The 23,614-nt window shown below is 43.4% G+C and overlaps 1 protein-coding gene across 9 annotated transcripts in view; it reads left to right on the top strand.

The window, feature by feature from the left end:
• Positions 1-23,614, top strand: part of ITPR2 (inositol 1,4,5-trisphosphate receptor type 2) — a 264,276-nt gene that overhangs the window by 164,069 nt on the left and 76,593 nt on the right. For all 9 annotated transcript variants that reach the window (XM_035127537.3, XM_035127538.3, XM_088652318.1 and 6 more), the window contains 4 exons: positions 470-590; positions 7,092-7,282; positions 9,981-10,123; positions 12,080-12,188. In XM_035127537.3, the coding sequence (XP_034983428.1) occupies positions 470-590; positions 7,092-7,282; positions 9,981-10,123; positions 12,080-12,188 (564 nt within the window). The remainder of the gene's footprint in view (positions 1-469; positions 591-7,091; positions 7,283-9,980; positions 10,124-12,079; positions 12,189-23,614) is intronic.

The raw sequence follows: 23,614 nt of genomic DNA, 5'->3' as shown, positions 1-23,614 counted from the left end.
GGACACAGTATTCCAGGTGTGGTCTGACCAAGGCAGAATAGAGTGGGACTATTACTTCCCTTGATCTGAACACTATACTTCTGTTGATGCAGCCTAGAATAGCTTTAGCTTTCCTAGCCCTTAGTCAAAAGCATCATGGCAGCGAGTGATAGAGCGATTGACATGGCTAGGCTTGAGTGACAATCTTCACATATGCCAGACCCCATAGAAGTTATACTCTTGCTACCCAAATCCGCCATTCAGATTTCCCTTAGGCCAGCAGAGCCTGGCTCTCACCTTCCCCCTCATGCACCCCTCCAGAAGAGTGCTTGGTGCAATCATACATGGAGTATGTGAAATCAGTAGCAGTGCACGTGTTTGTATTGGGCTAAAACACACAGCAATTTTTATTTACTGTATTGTATAAATATCTTAGATCATAATATCTAAACATGCTTGAGCTGATAACATATTTTTTGTGTGCTTTCAGACACATCAGCCTGTTTTTATCCAGTTACTGCAGTCTGCGTTTAGAATTTACAACTGTACCTGGCCAAACCCAGTGCAGAAATCTTCAGTAGAGTCCTGTATCAAAACTTTAGCTGAAGTTGGTAGGTGATTTTACTCCTTGCTTTCACTGTTTCGTGCGGCAGCGGCGTGGCGGCAGCGGGAGGCCCCATTAGCTAAAGTGGTGCTTCAGGTTAAGAACAGTTTCAGGTTAAGAACGGACCTCCATAACAAATTAAGTTCTTAACCCGAGGTACCACTGTACTTCTAGGAAAGTAAAATCCTGCAAATTGCTAGTGCAGGAAACCTTTGAGCAATCTCCTTTGAAATGAGTGGGTTATTTGTGGGGCATAGGAATTTGTTCATATTTTTTTCCAAAATATAGTCTGGCCCCTCACAAGGTCTGAGGGACAGTGGACCGGCCCCCTGCTGAAAACGTTTGCTGACCCCTGCCCTATAGAATGGCTGCAGGACACTTGAGCAGAAGAATCTTACCCTGATTGCTGCTGGTTCCCTGGCAGGCAAGGGCAACACTTACTGTAAGACTGAACTGGCTTGACCTGGTGTTTCATCAGGCTGGCCTGGATGCCCTCAGTCTGGACTGCCTTTCCCCCTTCTATCCTCCATTCAAATTCATAGCAGCTGATGAGTCACGGGAGGGGAAGGCAATGACTCAAGATTATTGGCATATATCAGATAGGACCTGGGTTCAGTCCTGAAGCCCACTGGGTGACTTTGGACCAGTCACCATTTCGTAGCCTAACCTACCTCACAGGACTGTTGTGAATATCAAACAGAAAGGGGGAGGGGTGTGTATGCCACCCTGAGCTCCGTGGAGGAAAGTTGGTATATAAATGTAATAATAAATAAATAAGAGTAGCCAGCTGCCCCCTACAAACTACTTGCAGCTCATTACATCCCCTTTTACTAGGAAATAAAATACATACAATTTGATTGGGGAGGAGGTGTTGCTGTTCAGTAAGTGGGATTGATTTCCTTTTTGGGGCCAAATCATTTTCCAAATTTTACCAAATTAACCACAAATTAAGACAAATTTAATACAATTTCCCCCAAAATTGGTTTCCCACACTCCATTCATGATGTGTCCAAATTTTCCTCTTGTTGCTGTTTATTTTCCTAGTTGTTTCTAGTTCACATGCCTTACAATTAACCTTCTATTACAGTAGGTAGTTTTTAAAAAACTTGTTTATCAGCTTGCCAATTCCTGCATGTACAATATTTTAACATTTGCAATATCTACAAGTGAGGTTACTCCACAAATGATCAAAAACACAATAAGTCAGTATTTATCATTTCTAAAATAAACTATGTATGAAAACCCAATAGTTCACTTTTACTAGCTGTTTCCCTTTTCTTCTTATCTGCACGGTGCATTCTGTCCAGACCTCTTAAATGCCCAATCCAAGTATCTCCTCTTGTGGTCTGTTGCTGTCCATTCTAAAATAGGAAATTCCAGCGATGACCACCTAGCTTGGTATTTTCCCATAGCGCCTTAACAGTCAGCCCATAATAGTAGGGGAAGGCAGACTGTCTTTCCTAGAAAACTTGTAACAGTTCAATCTTTAGTCGCCCTCCCCTTAAACCAAGCAGACCCAAGCCAATGACTTTCCATTGAAATTTCTCAATTTGCCTCTATAAGAGTATACTGGTTCTTGCTGGCCATTTTCCATCAGGTTCTCATCTACATTTTCTGGCACTCCAAACTTTAATTAACATCCCTAATTGTTTAATTATTTAAAATTCATTCGGTCTTATTCGTTAAGTTCTTTCAATTTCATGAAGCTGAGCAGGTGATAGGTAAAACTCCCCCCCCCCCCAAAGCAGCCCATCACATCTTCCCCTTCCTTCCATTGTTTTGACAGCATCAGACAGCATCACTCTGCCTCACACTGCCTGGAGCTTTACCTGCACACACTTCCAATTTTCCTCTAATAAACCTCACTTGTGATCCTTTTTTTCCTTTAATCCAGAAGGCGTAAGTATAAAGCCCTTGCAAGCTGTAAGCAACAACAATAATAGCATTAATAATAAGAGAAGATCTACTCCTCTCCATTTTCAGTTACAGCAGGAATCATCACTCAAACCTCATACCGCAACTTCAATAGTCTGATTAAGTTTATGCCATTAATTTTAATCCAGTGTTCCAAATTTTGAAGGAGCTCTGCCACTTGCTGTGGCAGACTTTGGAGGCTGTCTGTGCGATGGAGAGTTTGAGACCCAGCGTCTCCTCCCCTCCTGGTTCTTGGGTGGCAGGAGTGGGCACAAAGTTGGCATTTGGCCAAAAGTGCTGTTGGTTCACACATAACACTAACCTATATTTAACATTAAGCTTAGTAAATGTTAACCATAGCTAAAGCTGAGGCATCTGGCAGACAATCCCTTAAACTAGGATTGGTTTTTTTTTGGCCCTCCAGATGTTGCTGAACTATAGCTCCCATCAGTCCCAGCAAGCATGGCCCAGGAGCCAGGGGTTTGGTTGGCACCTGTCTGTCTTGAGAGACAATGGAGTGCGCATCTGGAGGTGAAGTCAAACTGCTATGTTAGTTAATTCCACACTGTGGATATTGCCAAAATAATAATAAATAATATAATTTATTGGCAAGATAGATTGTATTTCCTGATCAATCTGCTGGACTTTAACTTCTCATAATATGTTTCGTTTATATGATAAGTTGGTCTATATAACCATATATTTTGATATGATATGTTGAATCGCATTTAAAAAGAATTTATATAGTTACATACAACCTGTTACGTTGTCTGTGTTGTTACCAGTTTTGGATTTACGTGACAAAGGGTTTGGTAGTGTTAGTTAACAGCACCGAAGTAACCTCTCTGGCAGGGTGTATGGAGGTTCTGGGTTGCCCAGACAACAAGAGCCCCCTCTTGGCCTCGCTGATGGGATTCAAAGGAAAGCACCAGGTTGGCTTCAGAAGGTGCTGGAAGGAAGCATAGAAGGTGCGAACTATCTGAAGGACTGCCTTAAGACAGTTGGATAGTTTTCAACCAGTGTGCCATGGCACCCAAGGGTGCCTTGAATGATAGTCAGGGGTGCCATGGGCAACACTGGCTTCCGTCTCTCTTTTCCTTCCCTCCCTTCTCTGATGCCCTCTGTTTGTTGCCACAGCAGCAGTAGCCCTGGCTGCAAGCTCCCCAGGCGAATGGTGGCTCTGGGGCAGTGTGTGGAGGCACCTCTCTTTGGGGTGGGGGTGGGCAACTCAGAGACCAGGGACGTCAACAACAGCTGCCCAGAGGACTCTCAAAGAAAGGGGAGAGGAGAAGAGGCTGAGGGAACACTCCACCAGGGAAGGGGTGTGAAAAAGGGTGAGAGGCTGCCAGCTCTGCAGACAAGGGATGCCATAACTGGGCTCCTGAGTCCCACGGGGGTAGTTGGTTAAGGGAGCCGTGGACTCAAAAAGGGTCTCCACTCCTGATTTGTGTAGGATTTGCTCCTTTTCTTCTCTCGATGTCTTGCAAGGCAGCGGAGGTTCAAGATCAGAGTTTTTCTTCTCCTAGATGGGCTCCCTTCCCAGGTTGATGAGCCCCATCTGCCCTTCACTTCTCTCTACAGCACGTGCAGAAATCACCTTCTTGACCGTTGGACCCCCTCTTGGTCTTTTCTGCTCAATCAGCTCAATCCTGTTTTCAGGCACAGTCCCTAACTCCCTGAGTCTTTGATTCCCATTGGCTACATTCACTTGGTTTAATTGACCAGTTGAAGCCATTCCTGGGCTGTGGCTGCTGTTGAATGCTGACAGTTTCTAGGAGCCACAGGTGAGTTTCCAAGTGAGTTTCCAGGGTTGGGACCAAAGGTGGACAAACTACCCCATAGGGAGCACCACATGTCCCCCCCCCCCCAGAGGTACCATCCCTCCCCTAACAGCCCATATACCCCTGGCCAGGAGATTATAGGAGCCATATGATTCCCTCTGCAACTCTGTGCCTTTTGGAAATTGTGTGTATGTTTGAGGAAGTGTCAGAGATCATTCTCGTATTTGATTTTTTTTCTCATGCAAGCATTATTTATTATATGTAAATAAAATGGCTGGCTAACTACCGTACTTCTAGTCTGCCCAAAGTAGAACCCTCAAATCCAGCACATATTCTGGTTCATGTGGTTTTTGGTGGCATCTTTAGTTAAATCTTGTGTGGGGGGGGGTTTAACCCCACTTTGCTCTACAAGTTCTCTGCATCGTTTCAGAAACCTTCCGAACAGGAACAACAAACTAGCATGCTTGTGGAATAAATTAGTGTGGTACAAAAGTACAAGAAATCGGCACATGCTGTCGAATAAAGAAGTCAGTAATAACTTGAATAAAAATAAATATATATGTTCATATTTCTTTGCTGGTATTTTGAAAAGGGAACATATGTTTCATGTTGTTTTTAAATAATGAAATGTGGAACAAATGAAAGTTAAGCTTCCTACAAGCTACTATGATAAGCAGACAGAGGTTTTGTTTACAGCTCAAAACTTCAGCTGCGACCCCTGACAATCGATTCAAACCTTAATTACAAATAGAATTATACATTTTAAGAACCATTCAGAAGAAAGGAACACATTTTCACTTGCTTTCTTTGTGATAGTTTTAATTAGCTTAAAGTCTTTGAAAAATCATAGCGCTTGACGGCTGCTCAGCCACTGATGGAAGAAAGTGGCTTGCTTGCTTCAAATAATGCCTGGAAGATCTGTAGGAATGCGATTGTTTCAGCCCTCGTGCTCTACAATTTATTCATATATTCCTGGATATACTATTTCTGAAGGGGTAGCAATGTTAGTTTCTGATATCAGAAACAACCAGGAATCTTGTAGTATCTTAAAGTCTAACAAATTTATTAAAAGCACGAGCTTTTGTGGACTACAGTCTACTTCATCAGATGTGTGAAATGGTTTCCTGCATGGGGGAGGAGAGAGAGAGATGGTAAACATGAGTCAGAAGAAAATGGCATTCAGAGTGGCCATTAACCCCAAACAGTATTTAACAACACAGTCATCCGGGCATTGGTAAGCCAATTAATATATGTAGGGTGATTTTCAAAAATCCATTCTGCCAATTTCATTCCAATTATTATTATGGCTTAAGTGAAATTTTTACCTGGTCTCCCAGGACACAGGCCTTAAAGATTAAATGCCAACATGTGTAACTAATAGAGTAAAGGAACTTCCTTTTTTAAAACACTCACAACTATTTCAGAAAAGGCAAAGGCTGCCACTTCTCTATTCCAAAATTCTCTAGGAGGGGGATGTTTGTTCTCAACAACAGCTTCCCTGAGATTCTGTGCCTATAGCTAATACATTCATCAAACTTGCAATACTGCCTCCTCTGGTGCAGATAGGCACTGTCCTCTGGAAGTTCCAGAAAACTGTTCTTTTTTCTCTTCATAGTGTTGTAGAAAAAAACCTGCTCCTTTTCCCTTATGGGGTATCCAGGAGCCTGTATAGAGTCCTTAAGTGGGTTCCCTATCATTAGGAGAAAATAACAGATGCCAACCAGAGAATATTGAGAAGCAAAGCGACTAGTAAGCCTGATCTTTATTGACTGTTGCAACAGGGTCCCCACAGGAGGGAGGATAGAACCCAGAACAATGGTGTGGAAGCCCTTATATAGACTTTTGAAGTTGCCCACCCTGTAGCTCGGGACCACCCCCCTGAAACATCATACATACATCACAGAAGGAGGCGGTCTACAGCAGAAATCCTGTCTGCCAGGATATCTGTTAATGGTCACTGATTGCTTTACAATGGGCAGCCAAGATGGTAAATACTTACCAAGATGGTAAATAATTTTAGTTTCTGAATCCAGGTCACAGGCTCACCCTATTCATATACAAATACGCCCTTAAGACAGGATTTGTAAGCAGCAGCAGCAACAACATATTATTATTTATACCCCGCCCATCTGGCTGGGCTTCCCCAGCCACTCTGGGCGACTTCCAACAGAATATTAAAAAACAATGGTCTTTTAAACATTAAAAGCTTCCCTAAACAGACAAAGGGAAGACTTTCCCCATTTCCTCCCTCTTTGCAGAGAAATATATTGAGGTCAATTTGGGAGTGTCAAAATGACTTCAGGATTGCTCTCCTGTAGTATTTCAGAAACGTGGTTTATATACAGTACTTATGTATGTGTTTGCCTTGTACATTTATGAATGCCTGTTGTGTTAAGTTCTCCCCTCTTTTGCCATAATGTTTTGGCTGCCTCCCTCAAATTGTTTCCAGTGGTAGAGTGGGGGCAAAGAAATGCAAAACATGGAGAGGAAGAGAAAGAGGGCACAAAACACAGAGGCAGAAAAAGACAATGTAGAATACAGTATATAACTTTTTTTTAGAGAGGTGGCAACATACAGAGTGATGTCACTCTACACCCATGGAGAATCTTAGGCAGTAGTGGGTTCTCCCCCCCTCCAGAAGTTTAGTCTGTTGCAAGCCTAGTCTTTTTTCTATCTCCATAGCGAAAGTGTGACACACAAAATTTCCATTTTCAGCAACATTCCCTTCTTATATGCCATCCTTTTACTTGGATTATTTATTTCTGTTTGCATCTGTACTAAGATTTTTCTATTCCAAATGCTTTCTTCCAAAGCAAAGAACCGTGGAATTGCAATCCCTGTGGATTTGGACAGCCAAGTTAATACACTCTTCATGAAGAGTCATTCTAATATGGTGCAGAGAGCAGTGCTGGGTTGGAGAATGTCTGCCCGCAGCGGACCTCGCTTTAAAGAAGCACTTGGAGGACCGGCTTGGGATTACAGGAATATCATTGAGAAACTACAGGTGTGGTGGAAAATGGCACGTTTACAGTCTGTATATTATTGGGTTTTTAAAAAAAAATGTGTATGAGGTGTTGGAGAACACAATGCTTAGGACCAGCATGCCACAAAATCCACAAGAGTTTCCAAATTCGAATCTTAAAACTGCTCAACAAACTAAGCAGCCAATTTTCACCCCCATTGACTTTTTATGGACTGCCTAGAGTGTTGGGGAAGTCAAGACTTTCATATTGGAAAATGCAACTATTTATTATGTATATTGAAGATACTTCTGTGGCACAGCAGGTTTAGTCACACTTATATCTCTCTTTCTACAAATTTTCCCACTACATTAAAAAAAAAACAACCTACAAAACTGATGGACTCAGTGCTCTTCCATCGTGAAAGGAAGGAGGCAGCCCTTGTTTCCATGCAATTTGAATTCAACCCCTTTTACTCTTAAGGTGTAAGGCTCAGGGATTATGTTTTGAATCATAGGCTCTCCCCTTTCTCAGTTGACGAGATCGGCAGCTAAATCCTAGATTGATGCGCTTTAGGCTGCCAATTGGAATGTGAGCCTAGATGGGTCCTTAGAGGTGCCCACTAACAATAGGTAAGTATCAGAGACAGAGAAGTGGTAGGATAGATTGGTTCTCCATCCGTCCACACTGAACTCCTGTCCCCCTTATGGTGGTTTCTCACTCTCTCAGGTCAGTGACAGAAGTTTGTCTTCCTTCCTCCTGAATGATGCTTTCATCCAAAATGTATGCTGGCATATCTGATGTTAGCATAATGTTGTGGCAGCACAGTAAACATTCTGTCTTTTGAAAATAAATGCTTACATAGCTGTTACTAAACTGGCAGAGGTGATTTCAGAACCACTGGCAATAATCTTTGAAAATTCCTGGAGAACAGGCGAAGTTCCAGCAGACTGGAGGAGGGCAAATGTTGTCCCTATTTTCAAAAAGGGGAAAAGAGAGGACCCAAACAATTACCGCCCAGTCAGCCTGACATCAATACCAGGAAAGATTCTAGAGCAGATCATTAAGCAAACAGTCTGTGAGCACCTAGAAAGAAACTCTGTGATCACTAAAAGTCAGCATGGGTTCCTGAAAAATAAGTCATGTCAGACTAATCTGATCTCATTTTTTGACAGAATTACAAGCCTGGTAGATGAAGGGAACGCTGTGGATGTAGCCTATCTTGATTTCAGCAAGGCCTTTGACAAAGTGCCCCATGGTATTCTTGTAAAGAAGCTGGTAAAATGTGGGCTAGACAATGCTACCATTCAGTGGATTTATAGCTGGCTTACTGACCGAACCCAAAGGGTGCTCATCAATGGCTCCTCCTCATCCTGGAGAGTAGTGACTAGTGGGGTGCCACAGGGTTCTGTCTTGGGCCCAGTCTTGTTCAACATCTTTATCAATGACTTGGATGATGGGCTTGAGGGAATCCTGAGCAAGTTTGCAGATGACACCAAATTGGGAGGGGTGGCTAACACCCCAGAGGACAGGATCACACTTCAGAATGACCTTAACAGATTAGACAACTGGGCCAAAGCAAACAAGATGAATTTTAACAAGGAGAAATGTAAAGTACTACACTTGGGCAAAAAAAATGAAAGGCACAAATACAGGATGGGAGACACCTGGCTTGAGAGCAGTACATGTGAAAAGGATCTAGGAGTTTTGGTTGACCACAAACTTGACATGAGTCAGCAGTGTGATGCAGCAGCTAAAAAAGCCAATGCAATTCTGGGCTGCATCAATAGGAGTATAGCATCTAGATCAAGGGAAGTAATATTACCACTGTATTCTGCTCTGGTCAGACCTCACCTGGAGTATTGTGTCCAGTTCTGGGCACCACAGTTCAAGAAGGATACTGATAAGCTGGAACGTGTCCAGAAGAGGGCAACCAAAATGGTCAAAGGCCTGGAAACGATGCCTTATGAGGAACGGCTTAGGGAGCTGGGTATGTTTAGCCTGGAGAAGAGAAGGTTAAGGGGTGATATGATAACCATGTTCAAATATATAAAAGGATGTCATATAGAGGAGGGAGAACGGTTGTTTTCTGCTGCTCCAGAGAAGCGGACACGGAGCAACGGATTCAAACTACAAGAAAGAAAATTCCACCTAAACATTAGGAAGAACTTCCTGACAGTAAGAGCTGTTCGGCAGTGGAATTTGCTGCCAAGGAGTGTGGTGGAGTCTCCTTCTTTGGAGGTCTTTAAGCAGAGGCTTGACAGCCATCTGTCAGGAATGCTTTGATGGTGTTTCCTGCTTGGCAGGGGGTTGGACTGGATGGCCCTTGTGGTCTCTTCCAACTCTATGATTCTATGATTCTATGATTCTATGATTCTATGAGTTGGTTCCAATGGTTTACTTCCTCCCACAGAAGGAGCCATTCTGTCCAGAGAAGACTTTCTTTGTCAGATTAGGCAACCATTTGTTATGTTCTTGCATAGATAGACTTCTAGTGAAAACATCGTGTTATAAATATAGTGGCCATGTGTGTATGAGTGACTGGATTAAATTAACACTTTGCCTGAGTGTTATGTGTTTGTGGTATGTGACTACTATTTTTCAGCCCAGTCCACATCACAGGTTGGGGGAAATGTTGAAAAATGAGGATTTGTTGTACTTCATGATTGGAAAACTATTTGCAGACGTTAAACCAGTTCCAACCAAACCGGACACTTTCCTCTTGGTGTTTTATTTTTTTAGGATGTTGTGGCCTCCTTGGAACAGCAGTTCAGCCCCATGATGCAGGCTGAATTTTCGGTGTTGGTTGATGTATTGCACAGCCCTGAACTTCTTTTCCCTGAGGGAAGTGATGCTAGAATCAGATGTGGGGCTTTCATGTCCAAGTAAGTGCCTGAAGCTATTGAAGACAAGGCTTGTCTTGGTTTTACCCATTGCGGTTTATTCTGCTGCCTTAGTCATCATAGTGAAAGACACTTGGTTCCACTTGCATCAAAGATACATCGGATGTCAGAGTCGTAGGGGATGAGGCAGGCACCAGAGCACCAATTCTCCCAGTCAATGGTGTGCAAGTGATCCAAAATAACGTTTAGTTAGTTTGTATAGGGAAGGCTTTTAATGTGTAATGTTTAATTATGTTTTTATATATGTTGGAAGTCACACAGAGTGGCTGGGGCAAACCAGTCAGATGGGCGGGGTACAAATAAAATAAAAATAATAACTACAATAACAGCAGCAGCAACAACAACAATAATAATTGAAAACTGTTAGGGAAACAGCCCTGTAAATAGCTGAAATGAATAGAAAGACAAAGCAATGTGTGCTGGATTTTCTTCTATGTAACTGTAGAACCTTTTAATACCACACAGGTTTTCTAAAATCAAATAGATATACAAGGATTACAAAATGTTCTGAGTATTTAAATTTAAATATATTGCAGTGAAACTTAATATGCATTTAATTCCTTTTGTTAAAGCATTTGATCTGGGGACTGAGACAAAACCAATATCTTCCTTGATTTTTATTATATATTGTTAAACTTGCAGTGTATTCAGTCTTCCACTATCTGTACTTGGTCTTGACTTGTTAAAGTGTTTAATTGATGTCCTTGAGGAAATCTGCATATTTTAAACAGAGCAAACTTGGAGAAGCAAAGAAATTTGGCAATTTTCCTTTTTCTACAACAACTGGCATATTTTGCAAAGCTGAGGTGGTAGCATTTACACAAAGGTTGATGGTTATGCCAACAAACCAATGGCAGCCTTCCTCAAGGGGCAAATAGCAGCTTTAGGTGGGTGTGTGCATTTTTACTGGGCAGGTTGGGCAGGTTAATCTCCCCCCACCCCCATGCATGGTGATCCCTGCCCCTCTTTATGGCTACCATTCAACTTTTTCTTTTTAAAGAAAAACTAGAAAACAAGATAAACCAATCACAGGTAGTCTGTTCCCTTCTCCATTGGTGGGTATGACTTTTTCCTTTAAAGCCGGACTTGGACCCAGTTGTTTCCCAAATAGATTTGTCTGGTAATGGGGTAGTGCTGAGCTCCCAATGAGCTACCCATTCTTCTGGAAAAGTTAGCTAACATCTGTTTAGGCCAGGCCAGGGATTCCGAAACCGTGATCCATGGACCACAACTTCACTCAGGTGGTCCACAGCATGCTTGCTAAGTTATGGTTGAAGATGGGGGTTGGCACATCCATTGCATTAAATAGACTGATATATAGACTGATATATATTGCTTTTTACATTTCTTATATTGTATTTCATTCTATGGATTTCAAATTGTAATACATTGAAGTAAAATATATAAGATATGAAAAGCAATAGAACTACAACAAAAATCGCAGTTTTCTAACACAGTTCATTAACATTGCTGTAATCAGCAGAAAAATCAAAAACCTGCTAAGACCCTTAGCAATTTTCATGTGGTTCTTGGAGTGGGGGTGAGTTTGGGAACCACTGGTCAAGGCCATCTGTGTAAGAATTGCAAATTTATATGTAGTTAGATATGCATTATTTTGCATTAGTAGAAATGTGAAGCCATATACATTTAACCTAACAATTTATAAAGCGGTTGTGCAGCATAAACCTCATTAGTTTTTGACAATATAAAGAAAAGTATCCAAGTGATTAGAACAGGCATCCCCAAACTTCGGCCCTCCAGATGTTTTGGACTACAATTCCCATCTTCCCCGACCACTGGTCCTGTTAGCTGGGGATCATGGGAGTTGTAGACCAAAACATCTGGAGGGCCGCAGTTTGGGGATGCCTGGATTAGAAAATCATCAAAATGAGACTAACCCCATTTGGTGTGATATTTTGTCTCATGTTTTACTTTAAGGCTGATAAATCATACAAAAAGGCTAATGGAGAAGGAAGAAAAACTCTGTATTAAAATTCTCCAGACATTACAAGAAATGCTTGACAAGAAGGAAAGCTTTGTGGAAGAGGTATGTCTGTTCTCTTTCATCTAAAGAGCAAAAATATATTTGTTGTACAATATTAGCTGTGGTATTTCATGCCCTATTTATAGTAATGTAATGCATAAAGATGTGGGTGTATGTAGGCACTGTGGTCTAAACCACTGAGACTTGGTCTTGCTGATCAGAAGGTTGGCAGTTTGAATCCCCACAATGGGGTGAGCTCCCGTTGCTCGGTCCCAGCTGCTGCCCACCTAGCAGTTTGAAAGCATATCAAAGTGCAAGTAGATAAATAGGTACCGCTCTGGTGGGAAGGTAAATGGCGTTTCTGTGCGCTGCTCTGGTTTTGCCAGAAGCGGTTTAGTCATGCTGGCCACATGACCCGGAAAAACTGTCTGTGGAAGTGGACAAACACCGGCTCCCTCGGCCTTTAAAGCGAGATGAGTGCCGCAACCCCAGAGTCATTTGCGACTGGACTTAACTGTCGGGGTCCTTTACCTTTTTAAATGCATAGAGAATGACAAGGACTTCATGCACTACATTTGCACATATTCTTATGGAATGTCATGGCTAGAATGTGTCCATGTCCACAGTTTGAACCATCTCCCATTGCAAAAAGGAGGAGACAAGTAGTGATTATCATTACCATAAGATTGGCACCCTGTACATATATGGATAAGCTAAGCTGACATTCATGCTAATTCAGTAATTCATTGAATATGAGTTTAACAAATGGAATCTGCAGCAAAATGCTGCCATATGGAATGCTCCTATTCAGGGTGCTGGCCAACCATGCCCTCTCTTAGGACACCCCATTGCATTCTTCTTTCCCCCTGATTTTCCATTCCCCTCCTAAACAGTATTGCAATAGCCTGTGGCTACTGAGCAAGCTGAGCCCTCCTTGGATTCCCCCCCCTCAAGTTGTGTGTGTTTGGGGGGGGGGGGAACGTCTGCAAAGTTTGTGTGTTTCCCAAGCCTGCTGATGCCTCTTTCTTTCATATGGATGGTGCCATTTTAGCTGCATTAGGATCTATTTTCAGAGAACTAATACTGTATATATGAGGAAGTCTAGCAGAAGTGCTTACCATTGAAATAAGCTCTGCTGTCAAAATAATTGTTTGGGAAGATTTGTTTCTTAGTAAATGCTAAGTTATTCCATGTCATTCTCCATATATCCTAGTCATATCCTTTCCCTGGCTTAGTGTGGCCACTAATGTCTATTCTGGGAATCAAAGATTCAGGAGTGTGAGGATCCTTGCAACAGGAATCCTTGCCTGTTGCAAGGATCCTCGCACTCCTGAATCTTTGATTCCTGACTGCTGCGGGGGGGGGGGGCAGGACTCCCTGAAATTGTAAGTATTAAACTAATCACATTGTTGTCGTTGTTGTTTCTTGGCATCCATCTGTCTCAGGAGACAATGGAGTGCACCTCTAGGGCTTACAGTGTGAAGTCCAACACAGGGGAAGGAGAGATGGAAGAGGGAGGGGAGGGTAAGCAGGAAAAAATAGAAATCCAGTTGATTTTACATACTAGGCATAGTTTCAGCAGAGGATGAGGACTAAGGGGTTGTGCCAAAGCCATTCCTGACTGGAAAGAGTCTTCAAAATTACAGTGTTTCTATAATCCTAAATACTGAGCTTCTATGAGTGCTAGTCAGTTGCTATCCCATTCTAATACAAGAGAGGCTTCTGAATCAGGGTGTAGGACTTTTCAAAACCTTCATACAACTAGTTTGATTTAGAACAAGAACACAAACACTTCACAGTTTGTGTGCTAAAGCTGAGATGTGAGAAAACCACTAGAGGGGGCTTGTGGGGTGTGAACCAAGGGACCTTATATGACCCCAGTTGTTTTCTGTGGTGAAGAGAGCGGTTGTGCTTGTTAATATTTTTCAGACCGAGAATTGTTTCTCTTCTTTTTTAACCCACTGAATCTCTCACTTCAGAAACATAATTAACGATGCAAAAGTTGTGAAATGTTCTATCACTTCCCAAGACTTTCCCTCACTTCCCAGTGGTGTGAATCACAGTTGTTGTTTTAATAGAGCTTGAAAGTGGTGAAGAATTGCTCATTAGATTGCCCATTGTGTAACCTTGCAATTTCTCCTGATAAATACATCAGAACATGCTGGTCTGCACCAGTGGGTGACAAAGGGAAACATCCCACATAAGGGAATTCCTTGAACGTTAGATCCAAATGCCAAAAGTATGCATAGTCTATCACATGCCAAACATTGTGCAGAAACAGGATAATCGAGCAACAGTTTTTTAAACAAAAAATATCATGAGAGAATGCAGAATGCAAACTGTTAACAAGCTTTCGTTTTAAAAACCAAATATATGATTTATTCATTCTGTAAAACTGGATTAGTGCAGATTGGCACTGTGAGTCATAGAATTGTAGAGTTTGAAGGAACCATGAAGATGTAGTCCAGCCCCCTGCAATGCAGGAGGCCCTGTGGAGCGTCCTGCCCCGGCTTGCCCCACCCCACGGGCGGCTGCCCCCCCTGCAGGTGGGTGGCCCTGCACCTATGCTGGAGACAGTTCTCTAGTGACACTTCTTTATTAAAGCAAACAAGACTGAGCTCTGAGGAAAGGAAAGCTACATTTATAGGGACAGGGGACTAGCTAGAAAGGGAGACATTTTTGAGGCAAGCACAGTGCTGCCTTTTGGAGGAAACCAATAAGACAGAGGATCCAAATACAGCAGCTTAAATGAACCAATAGTAGCTGTACCCTCTGGAACCAAAAGGCAGTTACTTTACCCTAATGCAAATACAGACAATAGTAATACAGATATAAAATCCTTTGACTCAATACACAACACCACTCCCCCCCCCTAGTGAGCACAGCAGACGTAATCCCTCAGGTACTGTGGGGTCCTACAACTTCTACTTGATCTCCTGACAACAGGTGTCACAGGTACTGGATTGGGTATTATCTGCGGTGGAGGGGCTGCTATAGTGGTTTTGTCAGGAAGGGATGGAGTCCCAGACAGCTCAGGGTCCCCTACCTGTACCTCATCATCATGAGGACTAGCAGACCCTGGTTCATTTGCTGCAGCCCCTGGTGACTGCACCTCTGGGCCATTTTCACTCTGGTCTCGCAGCTGTGCGTCATTAGCCAGGGATGAATTATCCTCCGTCTGTAAATTCTCTGCATCTGACTTCTCCCTGCTGAGCGCCCAGCGCCTCAGCTGTTCTATATGTCTCTTCCAAACTTGCCCATTTTCCAAGGTCACATAATAGGACACAGGTCCACTTGCCCAGGTGATCACACCGGCCACCCACCACGGACCTCGTGAATAGTTCCTCACCCAGACCAGATCTTCAGGGGCGAGATACCTTGTTGTGGCAGTCTCAGCCTGGAGTAAGAATGAATGATAAAAGTTAATAAGTCCCAGGAATGACTGCAACTCCATCTTGTTCTGTGGTCGTGATGCCTCGATGATGGCCTTAATTTTAGCATCTGTGGGGTGGATGCCTGATGCGTCAATTTTAAACCCCAAAAAATCCACAGTTGGTACCCCAAAACTGCATTTTTCCTTTCCCAGTTGCAACCGCACCTCCTTGAACTTGAGTAACACTGCACAGACAAGCTCAACCAGTTCCTGTAGGTCTTTTCCAGCAATTAAAACATCATCAAAAAATGGCAAGACCGTTGGTAAGCTTCTGCCAAGTCAATTTTGGTGAACACCTTGCCCCCAGCCAGTTTAGCTAACAGATGTGATACGACTGGAATGGGGTAGGAGTTTCCCCTGAGTGCCTTATTGATAGTACATTTGTAATCTGCACAGATCCTGACTTCCCCATTTGCTTTAAGGGGCGTGACGATTGGAGTCTCCCACTTAGCAGAGTCCACGGGTGAGAGAACTCCCTGCTTGACCAATTTATCCAGCTCTGCCTCGATCTTGGGTTGCAGTGCAAATGGCACTCGCCTTCGTTTGAGTCGGTTTGGGGCTACCCCGGGGTCCAACTCGAAGTCAACTGGGGGCCCTTTATAACAACCCAGTTTTCCATTAAAGAGACCAGCAAATTCGTTGCATAATGCCTCGCTCATCTCAGGGCAGGTTTGGATTGAATTAAGCCCTGATATACTCAGTCCCAGGGCAGGGAACCAGTCAGTGCCCAGGAGACTGGGGCGACTACCCTTTGCAATCACCAGATTGAGCATAGCCTGTTTGTTCCGGAACTGTACTCTCACAGCACACATTCCCATAACATAGATGCAGCCCACTGAGTATGATTGCAAAGTTGCCGGGATGGGCTCCAGAGGGGGCAACTTACCCCCGGGGAAGAATGTCCTCGTGGTCTGGTCCGACACGATGGTGAATCCAGATCCGGAGTCCACCTCCATGCTGACCCTCAATCTTCACCTTGACGTGTGCCTTGCCTTGCGCTGGGAACTGCACGGCCCTCCCGTTGATCTCCGTTACGCAGTGGCAGTCCTTTAGAAAATGAGTTGTGGTGGGCGATTTGCCGTGCTCCAGTCTAGGTGATCCTGTCACATGCACACACACCCTGGGTGCCAATGAAGGATGGAACGCTGCTGGCACAAAAACAAACAGCATACGGGTAATAGTTTGGGAGTGGGTGAGTAGGGTGTAGACTGAGACCCTTCTAATTCCTGGATTCAACTTCTGGTAAAGCCAGGCTAGGCTAGTAATGGCCCACTAAATATGGGTTTTTTAAGGTGACAAATGGAGTGGGTTTGTGCCAGAGGGGAAATGGGTGGCCCCCTCCCCCAGCTTGTGGTTACAGGAGTTTGAAAGTCAAAGGGGGAGAGTGGAGAGTTGAGTGAGGTGACCTAGAAGAAAAGCAGCAGGCTGGTTTATTTATTAAGGGTGGGAGGGTTGGAGGCAGTTGGCCACCTCTGCATTGTGGTTGCTACTCTTGAGGACCACCCATATTTTTGGTTGTTATGAGTGTGTGTGTATGTGTAAGTGTAAAAGGAACCACAGCAAATGCTTTTAAAATGAGCTGCTCTTTGAAATGTAATATTTATTTATTTGTCAGTCATTTTATCTTGCTCAGGGGCAACCCAAAGTGACTTACAACCAGACAAAGAAATGCCACATTGTTGTTCTTGTTGTTTAGTCGTTTAGTCGTGTCCGACTCTTCATGACCCCATGGCCCAGAGCACGCCAGGCATTCCTGTCTTCCACTGCCTCCCGCAGTTTGGTCAAACTCATGTTCGTAGCTTTGAGAACACTGTCCAACCATCTCATCCTCTGTCGTCCCCTTCTCCTTGTGCCCTCAATCTTTCCCAACATCAGGGTCTTTTCCAGGGAGTCTTCTCTTCTTCTGAGGTGGCCAAAGTATTGGAGCCTCAGCTTCACGATCTGTCCTTCCAGAGAGCACTCAGGGCTGATTTCCTTAAGAATGGATAGGTTTGATCTTCTTGCAGTCCATGGGACTCTCAAGAGTCTCCTCCAGCACCATAATTCAAAAGATACATTAAAACAAGAGGAAAAAGAAATACATTAAAAACATCCTACCTACTTCTAAAAAGCCACAGATAGTTAAAGGCTAAAGGCCTGGTTATGGTGGAGAATTGCATTATTGTTATTGTTATTCACCTGCCCATCTGGCTGGGTTTCCCCAGCCACTCTGCATGGCTTACAGCAGGATTTGAAATATGAGCAACAGTAGAAAGGCATTAAGGCTAATGATCTAGGATGTATATATGGAGTGTTATAATTTAAAAATGACCATGTGATTGCTGAATGTATACTTTCAATCGACATCTAGACATGATAAGAATTTAGATATCTTGTTATAGAAAACCAATTCAACCCTGAGAAGGGTGAAAAGGTGCAGTGACACCACACTGGTTTTGAATTCAGCTCAAAGATTTGTGTTGGTTGTGCTGTTTTCTGTTGATTGTCACACATTTATAGTTGCTATAAAAGATAGCCTCCTGTTCCGTAACTCAGGATTGCACAAGAATCTGCAGTGAGAAGAATATGAAGCACTGCATTAAGGATGGTCAATGAATATTTATGATAGACCTAGGGAGTCAGTAATCAAAAAAATGAAACCAGCATGATGCTCCTACATACCAATCTTTGATCTTGCTCTAAAGAGTAAGGGTAATAAAAACAGTATAGTGGCCTTATTCTAATGGGTTTTTTAGTTTGCACTGGCTACAGCAATGAGAATAGTTAAGCTTTTGCCACTTTTAACATGAGTCACCATAGCTGGAGATTTTCAGCTCAGTATTAGCTTTGAGGTTTCAAGTTAACACAGTGCTCCTCAGTTCCTTTTATTATTATTCAATACAGCAAAGATGGAGAGCTTGTGGCCCTCCAGATGTTGCTGGACTTGAGCTGCCAGCCGCTCCAGACAGCATGACCAAGGGTCAGGGATGAGAGCAGTTGTTGTCTAGCAGCATCTCAACAGCCACAGGTTTTCCATCCCTGCAATAAGTTTATTAAGACTTCAATCCTAAGCACCTTTAACAATGGAGCAAATCCTATTGATATCAGTGGGATTTGCTTCTGAGTAAACTTGTTTTGGCTTAGGCTGTGCATTGTCTCCCTTGCTTTTAATATATGCACAAGTTGTGTAAGGACTTTTGTCATTCTTCAATTGTCTTTTATGACAGCTGGGTGGTGACCCCACTGGGTGCAGTAATCCAGTCATGGAAAAAGGGAGCCAGACTATGTTTAGGGCACCTTTTCTAGCCCCTCCCCCTTTTCTGGTTGAGCAGAGTGGATCCTAAGTAGGGTTGCAGAGTCATGGATACAGCTGCTGAGCTACTCAACTTCCTCATTCCTTGATTCAGAGCAACTGAATCTGTATCCACAGCCCATGTGCTGGTTCATGACTGGGGGCTTCCAAATTTCACGATCCTGCCCCCGTGACCATTTGCCAATCTCCATGGGACTTTTTTGGGTTTGGGATGGGTTTTTGGAAGATGCCTGCACATTAATTTGTTTTATGTGTGTAGATCAGTGCACACTGACCAACACAGTCTTTGCAGTAAGGCTCTATTCCGATGGCATGAGTAATCATGATGACCAGTAGATTCTTATCTGCTACAGCCGTCATCCGCCTTCACAGCTGTTGTAACATACTGCTTGTTATATTCCGCCTGTTCTGCCATTGAGGACTTTTTGGATCATTCTTTGTCTAGCTCCTCCTCTTTGACATTACCACCTTGGGAGATCCTGCTGGGTCCCCGAGACTCCCAACAGCATCACTCACAAGGGTCATAGGAACGTGCAAGCCCACTCACCAGAACAAGGTACTGATCCAGCGAGTGTGAGATAAATAGGTACTGCTGCGGCGGGAAGGTAAATGGTGTTTCTGTGTGCTCTGGCACATGTCATGGTCCTCCATGTGCCTGAAGTGAAGTCATGCTGGCCACATGGCCCAGAAAGCTGTTTGTGGACAAACGCCGGCTCCCTCAGCCTGAAAGCGAGATGAGTGCCGCAACCCCATAGTCGCCTTCGACTGGACTTAACTGTCCAGGAGTACTTTACCTTTTTTTTACCTTACTTTTTGAGTAATTTAATGAGCTGGAGATTTGGAAGGTTTTTCCCCCTTTCTCTTTTGTGGAAGCCCCCCCCCCAAAAAAACCCATGTGATTGGCCATGTGAAGGCTGTGTGTGCAGATTGAAGCCACGGGGCATGATTGGAGAAGACACCAGCTGCCAAGCTGATGAGGCGGCAGAGAGTGGAGCACTCACAGCCAACAACAGCCTGTGATTATGTAACGCCTGCAAGTGTCTGGCACGGTGCTCTGTTGGAGACGCACCACGTGTCATGCAATGCTCTCAGCTCTAAAATTCAATTAGGCTGCTTTCTGAAGGATCTGTGAGTCTGCATGAGATAAGCTTCCCACTGTTGTATGCTAGAAAGCAAATGGATTGATTAGCTGCTGCACAGGAACTGATAAATTGCTTCTTGTAATTCTAGCCGGGTTATTTTTGCATTGCTTATACATCATTGTGGTGCCACCAGGAAGGTTTAAGTTTAAAGCATTATGCAACCAGGCTGCAAAACAAGAAAAGAGAAATGATTTCATCTCCCCTTTTCCTTCTGTCTCCCTTTTCTCCACCTTTCCCATACCAAATAAAGACTGAATAAAATGTTTTGTGCCAGGGCACACCCTGAAAGGAATTTAGCCCTTGCACATTATGCCATTGAATTTATCCACCTGCTTCACTGGCTCTGGGCTGTTTCTCTACAGGGCTTGGTGGGCGATGGATGGTTTGGTGCTTGATAGCTTGTCTGTTTGGCAAGGGACGTTTGTTTGCAGGCATTGACACTTGTGAATACAGGTGATGCGCTAGTAGTTTTCTATTTTCTTTTTTTAATATATGAGAACCCCACGTGGCTCAACAGAGTTATTTCTATCACCTCTTCAGTATTTCTGGAAACAAAACAGTCCTTCACGAGTCATTCTAGAACAGGCATCCCCAAACTTTGGCCCTCCAGATGTTTTGGACTACAATTCCCATCTTCCCCGACCACTGGTCCTGTTGGCTAGGGATCATGGGAGTTGTAGGCCAAAACATCTGGAGGGCCGCAGTTTGGGGATGCCTGTTCTAGAAGAAGGTTTTTATTTTTCACCGTCAGTAGTGGCAGTCAGGCAGTTCCTAGAGCACACTCTGTTTCGTTCTATGTCCTCTCAGGCTTCCAAACAGTATCTCTCACCCCCATTGTGGGAGTGGGCTCTGCTTCCAACTGCCACCAAGTCAGAATGGCATTCAATTCAGCTTATGCAATTAAAGTTGATGGGGGGGGGGGGGTCTTGTGCAACAAACCCACTCCTTGTCCCCCAACCTGGACTTTCTGCGACAAGGAACGTGATGGTGAAATGCACTGGAAAGAATGAAATAACATTTGCTTCATGAATCAGAATGAATGCTCAATATATAGCTGACATTGCCTAATATCCTCATGGTTAAATCAGGAAGTGATTGTAATGGGTTAAAGTACAAATAAAGCCCCGCTAATACTGTTTTAGAAGAAAAGAAAATGTCACATGTCACATTTCTGCTAACTGGCAAGGATTAAATTTAACTCCAGTCTTTAAATCTCTGGCTAATGAGTAGATGTGCTAGTTTGATTTAACGAGTTGGTGATGCAGTCAGTTCAGTGACTGCTCATTATCATCAGGGAATTAAACTTACTGCAGCAACTCTGACAATAAGTAGCTGTAGCTGTAGATTGGACTACACCATAATTGAATGCAGGACCCCCCGTCTCTTTCCCCCTCCCTCCCTCCCAACTATATCCAACCATGTCTTTTGGGTTGGTCTAAAGGCACAAGGCTGCAGTGCTGAATGGACTTTATTTAAAAATGACTTGCATAGGGCTAATAATTAACCCCCCACCCCACCCCAAGATAAGAGTAGCATTTCCATGAAATGGCAACATTAGTATCTGGGCCCCTTTCTGTTGATATTAATTCAATGGAAGATGTTTAGGATTGACTACCAGTTCGTTGATTGTAGGCTCTGAGGGTCATTTCACAAATAATGCAGAAAGAAACATGTGTTTTGGCCTGGTGCTGCTCTGCTCCTTTTGTTGACCTTGCTATTGCTTGGCGCATCATCTGGAGCATTAAACCACAACACAAACTTTGGTTACAGCTTGTTCTGGAGCCATAAAGCATAACACAAATGTTGGCTACGGAGCTGCAGCCAATCACAGCTCCCTGAAGTCTACCTGCAGATTTCATGTGTCAAGTATCATTCACACTTTCCAGAGTTGGGTGTGCAACCTCTCTGGATAGCTCCATGGAAGATAAATTAGTGGAATCAGCACCTGACCTTTGTCCGCCTCCCTGCTGATTGACGCTGAGATCAGCCAATGGACACTGAGAGCCACCCCATGGAGGTCCATTTGAATACTGTTTGCAATTGGACAACAAAATGGATGATTCTCAGCAGCTGATCAGTGTTGAGAGCCCCATTGGCCGCCCTAGGGAGTTCCTGAAGGGGAATGCTTTAGTGCAGCTGATCCCAGTGGGGCTCTCTGTCAACAGTTACCAGCTGATCAGCATTAAGAGGGACCCTCACTTTCCAAAAAGTGCACTTTTAAGTTCCTGGTTGTTCTTTTCCAGCCATGTCTTAACCTGCCCCACACCCGATGTCTCATTTGGAAGGTCAGCAGCTTGGATTTGGTTGGCAGGTGGACCTCCTCTTGCTCTGTCCCAGCTTCTGCCAACTTAGCAATTTGAAAGCATACCATGCAAGTAGATAAGTAGGTAAACAGCATTTCTGTGTGCTCTGGCATGTGTTATGGTCCTCTGTGCATCAGTAGCTGTTTAGTCCTGCTGGCCACATGACCTGGAAAGCTCTGTGGTCAAAGCCAGCTCCCTTGGCCTGAAAACCAAGATGAGCACTGCATCCCATAGTCCCCTTTGACTGAACTTAACCCTCCAGGGGTCCTTTACCTTTACCTGTAAAGTATTATTGTTAGTTAGTATTATTGCTTTGGTTTCATTTTTAGTGTTTATTTCATGATTATTTCTTTTAAATCACTGTTATAAAGCATATGCAACTGACAAAATAACCAGTTCTTCATCTTTTTAAATAAAAAGCTGGTTTGTTTCAGTAATGCACAATTTTGCAGGCAAAATAGATGTGCCATATTTCAGGAGGTAAACATCTGGACACAAAAAGTTGTATAGCTTTTTTAGGGCAGTCACCCGAGAGCCCCACCACTGAGCCTGAACTGCCCACACCAGAGCCCAAGCCTGAGCCTGAACCAGAGCCACCCGGGCACAATTTGTTAAAAAACCAAAATCCAGGACATTTGCTTTAAAATGTAACATCCCCCCTGGATGTGCATGTAAGACCCCCAAAAGAGGACATGTCCGGGAATTCCTGGACATATGGCAACCCTGGCTGATCACTGCATCCAAGCAAGTTCAGCAGCCCTTTTACAACTACCAGTATATTACCTTTCTGTAAAGTTCCTCAAATGCCACAACTAAGGAATAGTCCATTAATTCACTCAGAATTTCACCTTAGGTTAAATTTTGGTGGCAGCTCTACAACTAAAACCAAACCTCTGTCATCCTTACACACTGTTATGAGCACAAACATTGCTCTGATTATCCTGAAGAATAGCTTGGAGACTCATCACAATGAAATAGTGGCTGTCAGGCAGCAAAAATGGATTACTGATTGGAAATTTAATGATAGTTATTTTACATTCAACTTTGAAATCTAGACATAATTTTGTAATGATTTCCCTTGTTTGGATCCTGTCCCAAAGGCAGAATACAGTAGAAAGGAAAACTGTGAAGTGAAGGTGAATGTTCCTTCTGTGGAAATAAGTTCATGTGATGAGGGTTTATTTCTTCCCTTCGCTCTGTAAACCTTTCCCCTTATTTTTTTTTGTAACCCTTCTTCTGAATGAGGTGCTTCTAATAGTGATATGCCTTATTAATGCTGTCTTACACTACATTGTAAAGGTAAAGGTAAAGGGACCCCT

The sequence above is a fragment of the Zootoca vivipara genome, chromosome 9 (genome assembly GCF_965207765.1).
Source record: "Zootoca vivipara chromosome 9, rZooViv2.hap1.1, whole genome shotgun sequence".
Lineage (NCBI taxonomy): Eukaryota > Metazoa > Chordata > Lepidosauria > Squamata > Lacertidae > Zootoca > Zootoca vivipara.
The sequence above is the reverse complement of the archived record's forward strand: the minus strand, read 5'-3'. Positions and strand labels throughout refer to the sequence as shown.